At 37.7% G+C, this 15,606-nt stretch overlaps 1 protein-coding gene across 11 annotated transcripts in view; it reads right to left on the bottom strand.

The window, feature by feature from the left end:
- SLIT2 (slit guidance ligand 2) overlaps window positions 1-15,606 on the bottom strand; it is a 364,105-nt gene that overhangs the window by 119,885 nt on the left and 228,614 nt on the right. For all 11 annotated transcript variants that reach the window (XM_057726063.1, XM_057726060.1, XM_057726062.1 and 8 more), the window contains one exon: window positions 4,350-4,421. In XM_057726063.1, the coding sequence (XP_057582046.1) occupies window positions 4,350-4,421 (72 nt within the window). The remainder of the gene's footprint in view (window positions 1-4,349; window positions 4,422-15,606) is intronic.

Here is a 15,606-nt window from a genome sequence, read left to right as displayed (position 1 = left end):
GGCTGCACCCTCGCTTGCCTACAGAGATCAAGCAGGAAACACACATGAGAAACGAAATGGGGAAGAGAGACGGAGAAGAGCGGACGGACAGCTGGGGACGAGGAGGGCCCGCGTAACAGTGAGGATATTCTCCGCTGCAGCAGCTCACACTCAGCTCTGATGCACTGCGGCTCTGCTGCAACGGAAAGCTTTCCGACAATCTGATTTTCTCAGGAGAAACTACACATGGAATTTTTTTGATCAATCCTGCTAATCTTTAAATACTGGCAACTAACTCAAATATTTCAAAGAGTCCACGGGCCGTGTCTGTTTGGGCTAGGCAATATACTTTGAGGCCACTTTAGGCCAGCTGGTGGCTACGCTTATCGTGGTGGGATACGGGGTGTGCGGTGGTTGAGGGTTTAACGTAAACGTCTCAGGAAAGCAGGGCACAGCAGCCACGGATCTAGAACATGCACTGACTCTCTTTACTATCCAGTTTTGCAATGTACTGAATGACATAAGAACGAATCTGAGTGATCTGAACTTAGTCATATATAAAAAAACCCCACTGAATGAGGAGCCTATAAAGCACTGAATTGGTTGGCTCATGTTATCTAAAAGCCTCTAGTATTTTCCTGCACTCAAGTGAAATGAGATTTTTTTTTCAAACACCATTAAAACATATCCCGATGTTTGAACTAAAAGGTTTCACTTCTCAAAGGGATTTGCTTTAAATGACCCCTTTTCCTACCCTCAAAATTTATGCTGACTTTATATGGCTTAAATCTTCAGAGTACACAGCATACTGAAATGTGAGTTTGGGGATAACTTTTTCTTTTTTAAGCAATTTACACTCAGCAGACATGCATTAATTTTGAACTACAGTTTCTTATAATTCCACACAAAAGAGTTATCATTGCATGCCGAAGCCAGTGGCTATCAATTTGAAGACTTTTCTCAAAATGTTAATTCGTTTAATGCAACTAAAGAAATAAATTATTTCAGTACTTTCATTCAGTATTGATGCTGGCAAAGAAATACTGATATTAATATCTGGTAAGTCAACAATATGTAGAACCAATGAAGTTGTTATTTTGAAATTAACAATAAATATGTGCTGGTTAGGGACGATGACAGGTATGTGGTACGGCGATGATCAATTCCTGTTATGAAACAACGTGAATTTATACACTGCACCTTTTTATTTGTGAACACTTCTTCCTGTACGGAAGTCTATTTCTATGTTCAACCTCAAGACTTTCTCTTTGTAATGAGAATACATTCTTGTACAAAGGACATTCTGGTGTGTAAATAAGACATGTTAGTCTTCTTGGTAATCATACAGGCCCTCTTGGACTTAGATCTTGAATATTCTCTCTTGCTCCCTAGTGCTAAGCATAGCATTTGGCCGAGTGTCTGATGTTGAATGCATATGAACCACTATGTTTCAATTCAATTACATCATGTCCATTCTATAGAAAAGAAAAATAAACCATGTGAAACTGGCAACTCAAGGGATATATTTCATTTCTGAATCTAGTGTCCAGAGCGAAAGAAAATATTGATCTACATTTAGTTTCCAATGTTATTTTTCAGACAGTATCTTCTTATTAAGAAGATAAAGTTAATTCTAAATCCTATCAATGAGAATTCCACAAAAAGCCAGTTGGTTATGAACACAGAAGTAATAAACCGTCTCCTTGCTTTCACCCCCCATGGCTTTTCCTTCTTAAACTTATTCCTTCTCTCCCTTAATACATATTTTAATCCCACAAATTGTCATCAGTGGCTCAGTGTGATTCCTCCCATCTTCTCCTGTTTGGTCTCAGTATATTCAAATGTTCACAAATGATTCACAGAATAAAAATCTTTAAAGATGTAAAACATTAGGAATCCAAAATTTAAGGTGATGTGCAAATTAATGCTCTTTCATTATTTCCACATAATAGAAAGATATACTTTAAACAGTCATGGATGATAAAAATAAGCAAAACAGGTAAATTTCTATCTGGAACGCTATACAAAAAATGGTAACTCTATGTTTAAAAAGCCCCAGACCAAATGTTTACAATGGGTGAACTTTTGATTTACTTGACAAGACATGAGGGCTTAACAAATTCAGTCTTTCTAGTGCTCTATCCAATTTAGCCTTAAATTCTTTATTAATTAATTTCTCTAAAGGTTGCATAAATTATGAGTGTTTAAAAAACTAACATATATTAAAAGAATGTCTGCTTGACTTTATAATATTTTAATATAAAATATTAAAATTACTTTGAAAAAGTTCACATTTTCTTGTATTGTACTAATTTTAATTATTTTCTTTAGCAAACAAACTCTGACCATTAAATACTCTTAGAGACCTATATATGAAGGTCCTCAAAGAGTTCCCAACATTTTGGATTTTGATTTTAATTCCATGAACCATGAATGTTTATCACTCTTTGGTGTGTTTCATGACAGTGGGTCTTGCAAAAGTCACCTTTTAGATACGGTGCTAATCTGATACAATACATGAGGTGACTGTTTTCTTGAACTTCCTGTTTCTAGAAACAGTGATACTAGCTTAGAACAAAAAAAGCAAATGAACAGTTATTGTATTTGTGGGTAGTGTTTTCAGCACCCAACACAGTGCTTGGCATGTGGCAGGTACTTTCTCTCTCTTTCTCTCTCTCTATGAAGCACTCAATGTATCCTCAATATATTACACATGCATCAGTTAACCTATATCTAATAAGTATTTACGTTCTTTTACTTAATAACAATACTTCACGGGATTTAATTCATTCAAAACATTCAGCCAATTTTTTATAAAATGTTTGGTATCATTCACGTTCCTAGTTAGGAGCGTTTGATCTGCTCTGCTCAACTAAAGGACACCTGTGGTAGCCTCTTCACATACACAGTGTAGTGACATGGGCTGTGGTCTTGATGTCAGACCGCTGTCATAAAATCATAGTCGTATCCCAATTATTCTGACTCTGAAACAGCATTAGTGAGCTTCCTATCTTAAAAATGGCTCTGGAACACAATTTTAAAAGTGGCCTTACGACTACAATGTGTATGAGAAGCATTTTGATTATTTTCTTTTTCTTTAGAATAAGTTAGATTGTCATCAACAGAAGCAAAGGTGATCTCTCATGTGGTTAGAGAACAGTATACACTCTCCGATGAATTTATCTCGATCAACTCATTCTTACATAATTCTATAAAAATAATTAGTAACTTAGCAGCATATGACACAGCTAGAAATTCAATTCATTTACTCACAATTAAAACCAAAGTAATACAGAAAATATTGCAATATTTTGCAAAATAAACCATTCTAGTTGAAACAATCAACTTTTTTTTTCAGAACTACATTCTGCTCTTCAAACAATTTATAAAGCAATGGGATCTTTTTTTTCAGGAGGATTTCATGATTTCTGGCTAACTTTTAACACGCACTAAAAATTCAAAACTTCTTCACATTTAACTCAGTTTCAGATTTCTGAACAAATTGAGTCAGGGGAGAGTTACAGCATAGAAATATATTTTATTGGGAGGAGAAATTCATAAAGATACCTAAAAAGTTAGAAATGTGAATCTTTGGGGAAAAATTTCAGAAATGTATATGTGGCTTAAGAGGCTTTAGTAACTCTAGTTTTCATTAAAATTATTTTTCATTATAATTAACTATGTCATTAATATTATGTTACAGTGTTAAAGGTCTGTAGCGATTACTCAGGTGCCTCTAACCAATTTTGTCAGCCATGTCTACCCAGCAAGGAAAGACAGAAAATGCCAATTATAATTCAAATCTGAGTGTAGTGCTTTACAAAGTCAGTAGTGAAGACTTTAAAATGGACTTAATGGGCAGCTTATTAAATTTAGAAAGTACATTTCAAAATAACCTTACAGAGATGGTAAGTTATTTAGTTAAAATGACATTTCAAAATGAGAAAATGTCTTTCCATTGTACAGCAACTAAAAGATACCAACATAACAGCTGTTACAGTTTACTTTTTGTTGTAATTTCTCCTATACAACTGATGTTATCTTAATATATAGCAATTCTGGAAATTCCCACAGATACTGTGTACGAGACTATTTTATCATAAGGAGAAACACTTAGAAGACAATAGGTGTGAAGGTTTGAGTGTTCTTCCTAAATGAGACAATGTTACCTAGGCACACAGATATGATATGCAAGGTTTTGCACACACACATTTCGACTCTTCTCTGTATGCGCTGTGTGTTACTTAAGGACTCTCTTTAGGAAACCATTTTGACATAAGGCTTTAAGCTAACAGATAAGCATCCACATTAGCACTGCCCAGACACGCAGTTCCCGTTCTAATAAGAGTAAGAGAAATAGCATTACTTACAGCACCTCCAGGTCCCGGAGAGCCCTAAACGCCCCATCTTCAATACAGCTGATCTGGTTGTAATCCAGCTGCCTGTTACACAGATTAGAAGAATACACATAAAAGGCTGGACACTAGCAGGGTTAGGCGAAAGGAAGTCTGCTGAAGGGTCTCTGGAGCCCTGGCTGCACTAACTGAAATGCTCTCACAAATACACTCATCTGCTTGAGAATGTCACAAGCCATTCTGGCCTCGGTGCCGCCACTGAAATCTCTTTTTGTTCTGAACTGTCTGTGCAAATAGCAGCACTTGGAAAGCTCCAGTAAATAATAACTGCACCTTATATTAAATGCCATAGGAATGCAATTTCATTACATCAAGAAAAGCTATCCATTAAGAGCTTTCAGCGTCATCTTGCTGAAACAATTTCATTAAGGTAAAGGACTGTAAATCACTTAATGTCACATGCACCCCCTCAGTGACCTAACAGAATCCATTTATCAGAGAAGCCCAGCTGCATGTTAATTTCACTATCCTTGGCAAGAAAGAGCAAGACTACTTTTAGGTTTCCTCCTTTTAAAAGCAGTTTTCCTTCAATAAATCCAAATCAGGAAAGAGAAATGACATCCCATCTATCTCCTTGCTGTTCCCAACTAGGCACACACTTTAGAAAGCGACCAGTTGTTTTATATGAGGCTTCACTATCTCCATACGTTATCATTAAATGTGAATTCTCGGCGCTGTAAATATTAGACTTTTCAGTTACGGAACTTCCCAAATCATACCACTCTCCAGAAAATAAGTTTTTAAAAATTAAGAAATTTTTTAAAATTTGCTTTCCTCAAATTTCAGCCCCCCAAACTAAGAAACACATACAGCAGTAAGATTGTTAAAACACTACGTATCTCCACAAACATTTAAAAGCTATATCAGTTCATTCTAAATAATACAAAATTCAAATAAATGAATCTTCTCCAGCAGTTTAAGTACTCATTTGCTAAAATTCAAAGATTGAAAAAAAAAAGGCCGCTCCAAACTTGTTTACTTTTTCCTGCCCCTTGTCTGGGGAGTTAAAATTTCCTTATTCATATTTAGGCATTCACTTGGTTGAAATGGAGAACTAAGTACTAATCTCATTGCACGCTCCTTTTTGTTCAACAAATAAGCAGTTTTCACTTAAATCTACTAGCTTGATGCTTAGAGGTACTATTATTCCTGTAAAGAAAAAGTATTTTAATGCTTCCCTTGAGACAGAAAAATAATGTTTAATGAAATAGCCAGATGAGCTGTCAGCTCTGCATGCACTGGGGAGGGAGCTACCCATCAGGGCAGGACGGGGATCCCAGCACAAACGAAGCCTGTCCTTGTTTCAAGCGCAGGATTCACCAGAAGGGCTAATTCACATCTGAGGTCTGTTCTTAAGGGAATGGCTGAAATAGCTGTTTCTCTCACAAGGAGACTGAATAAAGGTGCAATGGTTTAATCCAGTGACTTTCACAGGGGCCTCTTCAAATTCCTTACTTTAGGAATTATGTACATAGAGAATGTCTCATGAAATAGACATCTCATTTCTAAGAAGGTCTCTGGGGGACATCGTCATACAGGAGGCCACCTTGATGCCAGGCAAACGGTGCGCTCTAAGGCGTGCACTACGAAAAAGGGGAGCCCCGGAGAAGATACAATGTTATCGCTCGTATAAACCAAGGCTTTCCCCAAAGAACAGCTACCACTCATGCCACTGTAACAGCTGAAAGCATTTCTGCTTATTAGGAAGTATGCAGACGTGTAATTTTATTTTCTAAGAAGACTTTTAAAGACTCCTGATGTAATATGGTTGCTGCAGTTCCAAGAAAACACTCACATTCTTGAACACTTTTGATTTTTACAGATTAAATTCATTTAACAATTAAGTTAATAGCCTTTTTTATTTTAAAGCACTAAATATATATCTACACTACTATTCTCCAACCTCTCGAACAATTTATCAAAGCCATTTAAATTAGCACAATGGCATGAAGTGTTACCCTTGACACACTACAAAAGAGAAATTGTTTCCAGACAAATTGGCAAAATCTTTTAATGCTATCAAATTTGCCTAATGCAGTCTCCAGGTTAATCTGTAAAAGGGTGAGCTGTATGTTTGCCCATATCTTATTATCCTTAGCTGTCAATGTATAAATCAGTGCTGACACAGCTTCTTTTAAATCATGCGTACTATACACAAAGGGGAAGCCCTAGCCTGCCAGAAAGCACTCAGCAGATCTTGTTCTACAAGCACTGAAAGGCAGATTACTTTCTGTATACCACCAGAAGTTGAGACGCTGCTGGAAACTTTTCTAAGTTCACCCCTCTTTAACACTGCTCATGGTTATATGCTTCTTCTGATTCTTGACAGAAATCTAAGCCGTTATTGACACTAAACCATTAAGAATATTCGGCTCTCACAGGACCAAAGTCTCCCCTAAAAGTTTCCTGAATTGCCGTCGCATCTCAGTTGAAATATCTTCTGAGAAGGACGGTATTTTGTGAGAACGTTACTCATTTGAAAGGACAATGAAAATCGAAGTAAATAATTTCTTCATCAGGGGGTAGCCTTTGCAGTATTCAGAGGTATGTTTATGGAAAGCGCTGTGCCCGCGTGACTGCTCATGGGCAAAACCTCCCTGCACACCCCTCTACTTGTCTGCATATGGTTCAAGATAAACAGTGGCAGAACTATGCAGAAGGGTAATTCATTTCAGAGTTTCTGGACTCTTTTTCTGCACCCTGTTTCTCTCATGCTGCTCACCTCCTTCTCCACCACCTTTCAAACCCCGGGCACGTCTGCCCTCTGTAAACAGGAAAGGATCTGGTCAGCCACGAGTTTAGTGACGTGCTCAGATGGGATTACAAATGGTACCACTAAACTGTTCTGAATCAAGGAATTAGTAGAAGGGAAATTTTTCCACTTCTCCAAAAAGTAACGTTACAGCTATTTACCCAGACATAAGGTAAGTTTGTTGATCTCTGGATGATAAGGGCACCGGGTGCATTAGAGACAGCTCGAGGATCCTTTCCTGACACAGGGACTACTTCCCAGAGGGAAGCAAGCCAGCACCTTTTTTATTTTTTCGGGAGAAAGAACAGTATAGATATTACACCAGGGGTTTCTTTCAGACTTCAGCCTACATATTCTTGCCCAGACTGCTGTGTCTTCGCCTCCTTATTTCCCACCCCTGACCCTTTCTTTTCAGTGCTAACTACTCCTATTCTGATGCTCTAGAATAACTCTAGCCTGCCTACTTAATTTTTTCCTAGCACTGGTAAATTCAGTCTTAGACAATGCAGTGTGTTTTTATTAAGTGAGATCACTCCGCGCCTCCCTCACATAAAATTTCTAAAGCTGATGTAATTTTCTTTAAGACTAAAAATCATTTAGCCTAGTTTCAGATTTTAATTAATTCTTGGTATAAGAGACAACATATAACATTGCTAAATATAAATTTTTACAAAGAGGTATGTTAAGTGACAAAAAGGCTGAACATTTGCCTATTGGTGTCCTGAAACATAACTGGAGACATTGCATTCTGTTACTTTTAAGGTTTTTTCAGGATTGCCTGTTTTCTTTTTTAAAAATCTAGATACCATACTATTTGAATTACACATACCAAACATATCTTCCTGCATTAACTGTAGTTGGTTTTGTCCTTACCCATAGAAAATTCATATTTCAGTGCAGTGTCCAAGTAACAGGATCTTATTACTAATTGATTTTCTTTTTTGTAATGATTAGAACACCATAAAATATACTTAACTCTGAAACAATAGTGAACGTAAAAAATCTTTAATAATTTCTAAGCCAGGCAGAGCCTTTCGATGTCTCAACAAAATTATTATGAGTACTCTCCAGTTCTGCAGGGCTTTTCAGGTACGAGAAAGAGGAGTTTCGTTCATATTCGCTTCACCACTGGAAGATGACAAACTCCAAGAGTTTAGCTGACTTAAAACATATCAAAGTGGTTAGAGTCAACGCGAGGAAATAACATTTTGCTATTTTAACAGAAATCTGACAAAATATAAATAAAGTGGGAGAAAAAGAAAAAAGTGCTGGTAAGGATATGGGCCGGATCTGTCCTGGTTCTTCCCTGTGTGTATAAGATCCAGGGGACTGTCAGTACCTAAACATACGATCGTTCAAGAAGCAGTTCAAGATTTAAGCTATCGTATATAGAGGGTACAAGAAGAATGGAAATTCATCCTTCTAAATGAACACCCTAGAGAGGAGTATCAGCAACTATATTATTTACCTCGGCATAAAAGCACCTCTGCGCGAGCCTGGACATTACTGAGGAAAACAGCCAAGGAAAGGACTATTCTGGGGAACCAAAATAATGTACGCTATTTGAGAATTTAACCCTTCTGCAATGTTTCAAGGAACATTTTTTTCTTTCTCATAGGAATAAAGAATCTCAGTTTTTATCAGGATAATCTGTGGTATAAAGTTATGTCCATTTGGTAGTTTATGAGGAGGAGGCTAAAGGTAGCTCCAAGAGAGCCGGTAAGAGACCCTGGAGGAAAGAAGCGCCGCTGACCTTCCTGTTCTGGTGCGTCTAAGCAAACTAATCAAGGCAGGTGGAGACTGAAGCTGAAAGATAATAATGATTGCTGGCGTTTACTGAGCGCATACCCAATGGCAGGGTCTGCAGGTACACCCATCTCATTATTTCTCAGAATTACTTGAAAAGGTAGGCATTGTCATTATTCCGATGTTATAGACAAGAAAATGAGGTTCACGGAAGTTCAACAAGTTATCCAAAACAGGCAGTAAATATTTGGTGAAACCTTGATTCAAATTTTTTTGAGTTGCTGAAGCCCTCACTAGATACACAGGTGGCTAGGAAAAGAGACTCAGGAGCTACTTGCTCTGCGAATGGAGGTTTCAGCTGAATTTCTAATGGCCAAGTTTCAAGGAAGAAGCCAGCAGACGAAGAAAGTTAGAGAATTTCAGACAAGCAGGAGACTATCCGAGGTGAAAATAAACCTGTGAGGGAAAGAAAAAAATCCCCTGATCCCTGAAAAAGGGATGGAATCCAGTAAGACAGAAACAAACGTGGGTATTCCCTATGGAGGAGGCTGGTTCAGAGAACATTTGTGAGCAGAGGTTCTACACTGTTCACAGTAAATGTCTGCAAGAGAGGCCATTCTGATCTGCGCGAAGAACCCGTGCACAGATTTGGTGGGAGAGGGGGCCGGGAGCCTGCATGGACGTCAGAACGTTGGGACTAGTCCACACGTCTCAAGAGATCAGACGGCATGGCGTTTGATAAAAGTCACTGCTCTCTCAGGGAAGAGGTGACATTCCTGGAGACCCTGCAGAACAACTGTAGACAATATTCTGCTAAATCCCCCAGGCTCTGCCATAATGCCCGTGGCAGAGTGTTTTTGCTTTAATAAGCGGAAAGATTTTTGAACCAGGTAGTGATGAGATGAAAAACAATGCTTTATGAAAGCAAATCTGGCTGCAGTGTCAAAATTATGTGATGAGGATATAACCTGGAGATCAGAACTCAATTAGCAGGTTATTGTAATGCTCAGAGGTAGAAAAGGGTGGCTGTCCAGGGTTGGGGAAGCAAGAAATTTAAAGATCTGTTCGGGCTCAAGGACAACAAATGGCCACAGTAAGATCACAACAATGACTATTTTACACTGATACGTGTGTGAATCAGATCCCCAAATATTCAATCAAACTTTCTTGTGTTTTTTGTTTGTTTTGTCTTGTTTTGGAAAATGCTGATGAAGATCTGTTATGTAGATTCATTTTTACAGGAGAGAAGGCTATCAGTAAGCAAGGGCACTAAGGCCCCTGGAGAAGGAGCGGAACGTGCAGCTGGAGAGGTCACCGGTAGCAAACGCAACCACGGTTACTGAGGAGCATCACAGCTCAGTGTGCTTTTTTACAGTTCACACCAGGCAAGCCACAGGACCACGGACAGTTCCCGTGGTACTGATGGTGGCATCAGCTGAGTGCCTGAGAGTTCGTACACCTAAGAAGCCAGGCACCTGCAGGTTGCTGGCGGTCCCCTAGGTCCGCAGTCAGCATTCTGGATGTTAAGAGGGGCCCTGGTCCTTATACCATAAAACTCAACTTCATTTGCTTGTTATCTAAATGAAGAGCCATCTCTACAGGTTTGTTCAGAAGGTTCTACCTCCCACTGAAGATCTGTATGTGGTATTTAATCTAACACTAAAGATAGCAAGCCCCTCCTCCTCAAAGTCTCCTCAGCCTCAGGCTTACTGAAAAAACTTTAGGAAGGAACGAGCGACACTAAAAGTTACAATTTCAATTTGATATAAATGGATTTTATTTTTATGACAACTATATAAAAAGTATGTAATTAAGTATTACAAGAAATGTAGTAAACCAAACTTGAAAAGTAGCTGATTACAGTAGACATTCGGTAAGTATGACCTAATTTATAGGACAAAGCTAAAGGAAGTCTTGCATTTGAATGGTAAAATATATATACTACACTCTTCTGCTTGTTACATGTTGATTCCATGTTATGTGAGCAACCCTTGTTCCCTTATCATCATGAAGTATGCAGATGATCGAGGAAAAGGAACCAGTAGATTGGTATTTAAAAACAGAGAAGTGAGAAAAACTAGTGAAATACATGTCTTTCTATGTACCTAGTATAGAACTGTGAATTTTCCTCCTATGGGTTTTTTTTTTTTTTTTTTTTAAATTAATTTATTTATTTTTTGGAGGGGTACACCAGGTTCAATCATCCGTTTTTATACACATCTCCCCATCTTCCCTCCCTTCCTTGACTCCCCCCCCCAAGCCCCCCCCCCCGCCCCAGTCCTCAAAGGCATCTTCCATCCTCGAGTTGGACTCCCTTTGTTATACAACAACTTCCCACTGACTATTTTACAGTTGGTAGTATATATATGTCTGTGTTACTCTCTCGCTTCGTCTCAGTTTCCCCTTCACCCCCCGCCCCCTCCCATACCTCGAGTTCTCCAGTCCATTCTCTGTATCTGCATCCTTGTTCTGGTCACTGAGTCCAACAGTACCATTTTTAGATTCCGTATATGTGAGTTAGCATACAATATTTGTCCTTCTCTTTCTGACTTACTTCACTCTGTATGACAGACTGTAGTTCTATCCACCTGATTACATATAGCTCCATCTCATCCCTTTTTATAGCTGAGTAATATTCCATTGTATATATATGCCACATCTTCTGTATCCATTCATTTGTTGATGGGCATTTAGGTTGCTTCCATGTCCTGGCTATTGTAAAGAGTGCTGCAATAAACATTATGGTACAAGTTTCTTTTGGGATTATGGTTTTCTTTGGGTATATGCCCAGTAGTGGGATTACTGGATCATATGGTAGTTCTATTTGTAGTTTTTTAAGGAACCTCCAAATTGTTTTCCATAGTGGCTGTACCAATTTACAGTCCCACCAACAGTGCAGGAGAGTTCCTTTTTCTCCACACCCTCTCCAACATTTGTTGTTTCCAGACTTTGTGATGATGGTCATTCTGACTGGTGTGAGGTGATACCTCATTGTGGCTTTGACTTGCATTTCTCTGATGATTAGTGATGTTGAGCATCTTTTCATGTGTTTGTTGGCCATCTGTATGTCTTCTTTGGAGAAATGTCTATTTAGGTCTTCTGCCCATTTGTGGATTGGGTTATTTGCTTTTTTGGTATTAAGCTTCATGAGCTGCTTGTATATTTTGGAGGTTAATCCTTTGTCCGTTGTTTCATAGGCAATTATTTTTTCCCACTCTGAGGGTTGCCTTTTAGTCTTGTTTATGGTTTCTTTTGCTGTGCAAAAGCTTTTAAGTTTCATGAGGTCCCATTTGTTTATTCTTGATTTTATTTCCATGATTCTAGGAGGTGGGTCAAAAAGGATGGCACTTTGATGGATGTCATATAGTGTTCTGCCTATGTTTTCCTCTAGGAGTTTGATAGTGTCTGGCCTTACATGTAGGTCTTTAATCCATTTGGAGTTTACTTTTGTGTATGGTGTTAGGAAGTGTTCAAATTTCATTCTTTTGCATGTTGCTGCCCAGTTCTCCCAGCACCACTTATGGAAGAGGCTGTCTTTTTTCCATTGTATATTCTTGCCTCCTTTCTCAAAGATAAGGTGTCCATATGTGTTTGGGCTTACTTCTGAGTTCTCTATTCTATTCCATTGGTCTTCCTTTCTATTTTTGTGCCAGTACCATACTGTCTTGATCACTATGGCCTTGTAGTATAGTTTGAAGTCAGGAAGCCTGATTCCACCAACTCCATTTTTCCTTCTCAAGATTGCTTTGGCTATTCGGGGTCTTTTGCGTTTCCATACAAATCGTAAGATTTCTTGCTCTAGTTCTGTGAAAAATGCCATTGGTAATTTGATCGGGATTGCATTGAATCTGTAAATTGCTTTGGGTAGTACAGACATTTTCACGATGTTGATTCTTCCAATCCAGGAACATGGTATGTCCCTCCATCTGTTTGTGTCGTCTTTGATTTCTTTCATCAATGTCTTAAAGTTTTCTGCATACAGATCTTTTGCCTCCTTAGGCAGGTTTATTCTTAGGTATTTTATTCTTTTGGTTGCAATGGTGAATGGGAGAGTTTCCTTAATTTCTCTTTCTGCTCTTCCGTTGTTAGTGTATAGGAATGCAAGAGATTTCTGTGCATTAATTTTGTATCCTGCTACTTGACTAAACTCATCAATGAGTGCTAGCAGTTTTCTGGTAGAGTCTTTAGGGTTTTCTATATATAATATCATGTCATCTGCAAAGAGTGACAATTTTACTTCTTCTTTTCCAATTTGGATTCCTTTAATTTCTTTTTCTTCTCTGATTGCTGTGGCTAAAACTTCCAAAACTATGTTGAATAATAGTGGTGAGAGTGGACACCCTTGTCTTGTTCCTGTTTTTAGGGGGAATTCTTCCAGTTTTTCTCCATTGAGAACAATGTTGGCTTTTGGTTTTGCATATATGGCTTTTATTATGTTGAGGTAATTTCCTTCTATGCCCATTTTCTGGAGAGCTTTTATCATAAATGGGTGTTGAACTTTGTCAAAAGCTTTTTCTGCATCTATTGAAATGATCATGTGGTTTTTATCCTTCAATTTGTTGATATGATGTATCACACTGATTGATTTGCGTATATTGAAGAATCCTTGCATCCCAGGGATAAACCCCACTTGATCATGGTGTATGATTTTTTTAATGCGCTGTTGCAGTCTGTTAGCTAGTATTTTGTTGAGGATTTTTGCATCTATATTCATCAGTGATATTGGTCTATAGTTTTCTTTTTTTGTGACATCTTTGCCTGGTTTTGGTATCAGGGTGATGGTAGCCTCGTAGAATGAGTTTGGGAGTGCTCCGCCTTCTGCAATATTTTGGAAGAGTTTGAGAAGGATAGGTGTTAACTCTTCTCGAAATGTTTGATAGAATTCGCCTGTGAACCCATCTGGTCCTGGGCTTTTGTGTGTTGGGAGATTTTTAATCACTGCCTCAATTTCCGTACTTGTGATTGGTCTGTTCATGGTTTCTATTTCTTCCTGGTTCAGTCTTGGAAGATTGTATTTTTCTAAGAATGTATCCATTTCTTCCAGGTTATCCAACTGATTGGCATATAGTTGCTTGTAGTAGTCTCTCATGATGTTTTGTATTTCTGAGGTGTCTGTTGTTACTTCTCCTTTTTCATTTCTAATTCTGTTGATTTGCATCTTCTCCCTTTTTTTCTTGATGAGTCTGGCTAATGGTTTATCAATTTTGTTAATCTTCTCAAAGAACCAGCTTTTAGTTTTATTTATTTTTCTTATGGTTTCTTTCCTTTCTTTTTCATCCTCCTATGGGTTTTAATCAATCGATCAATAAAATAAATTGGAGATGACAGAGTTCCAGAAAAAAAATTAAATTTCTAAATAATACAAATAGCTTTGTAACAACATAACCCTCTCTTTCCTATTTGTCTAATCTTGTCACCAATAATCAGTGTATCCCAAATCGGGTTGTCTCCTAAAAAGTCATGGCCACACAGTCTTGATTCCCAAATGATACCATGACTTACTCAAAGAGAATCAAGCTAAATCATCTCACAACTTAAATCATCTTATAACCCTTGTCTATAAATTAATGTGTTATAAAAGAATAAATAAAATATTTTCCATAACCTATTTTTTACCAACAGGTAGTTTTATTGGAAAAGGAGGGTAAGATTCATAACAGTGAAAATTTAATGGAATTGGTATAATACAAGCAAAGAGATAAATAATGTATTTATTTATGAACAGTAAATAGTAAAGTTTGGAACAGAGTACATTTTGAGGCTATACTGCAGCATGAAAGAAGAATAAAAAGCCAGGTATGATGTACTTTAAATAGTTTACCTGAAATGATGTTTGTTGGAATTTAATCACTTTAAGTATCAAGGTTCAACTGATTAAAGAAACTAGCTGTCAGGTATGTTAGCGTTTGCTTTGGCAATGTGAATAACTATTGGCAATCCATTTGATTTTTAAGTTCATATATTTGCACTTCTTTGCTTAAATTCTAAGATAACATGACTAGGAATGATTTCTCATAAAAAAGAGACTCTTGGAAAAGTTTTGTATTAATAAAACACATACTTGGAGAATAAGCTTGCAAGACTCAGCAAAAAAAGCAAGATTTATTATACTCTGAGTATTCTTCTAAATTATTCAATTAAACGGAAATGTCTCGTACACACTTGTACACAAACAGTGGCACACTGTACCACGTCCCTGTTCAGAAATCGATCAGGAGGCAGCGAGGTTTCAGCAGTCAGTGTCAAAACATACTAAACACATATTCAGAGTCTATCAAGGAAAAGCACGTAAACATCGATTATTATTTTAGCAAGGCATCGTTTGGGAACGATATCCTACCAGTACTTGAATTCACACTTGATTGGAGAGTTCAGAACCACAGATGTAAATCTTATGTGAAAGTGCCGCCAGTGGCTATCATAAACACTATGACTGAGCTGATATTTTAATATGATCTTGTTATTCTCAACTCTCACTGTCTAAAATGCCAGAAATAAGAAACTGGTTTAAGTAGCAGCTGGAGAAAACTGGGTAACAAAATAAAACACAAAGCCTTTTAATCCAGTTTGGAAATTAATAGAGGTAAGCAAAAAAGTTATGGGAAGTCCTCCCTGGAGATCTTTAACAGCAAGATAAATGCCCATCTGTCTGGAAGAGTTTTACTGTGGCTTGCCTGCAGGAAGAAGAATAAGATCTGCGAATTTGCAAAATTT

The sequence above is a fragment of the Hippopotamus amphibius genome, chromosome 3 (genome assembly GCF_030028045.1).
Source record: "Hippopotamus amphibius kiboko isolate mHipAmp2 chromosome 3, mHipAmp2.hap2, whole genome shotgun sequence".
In the NCBI taxonomy this organism is placed as follows: domain Eukaryota; kingdom Metazoa; phylum Chordata; class Mammalia; order Artiodactyla; family Hippopotamidae; genus Hippopotamus; species Hippopotamus amphibius.
This window is presented reverse-complemented; position numbering and strand designations above follow the sequence as displayed.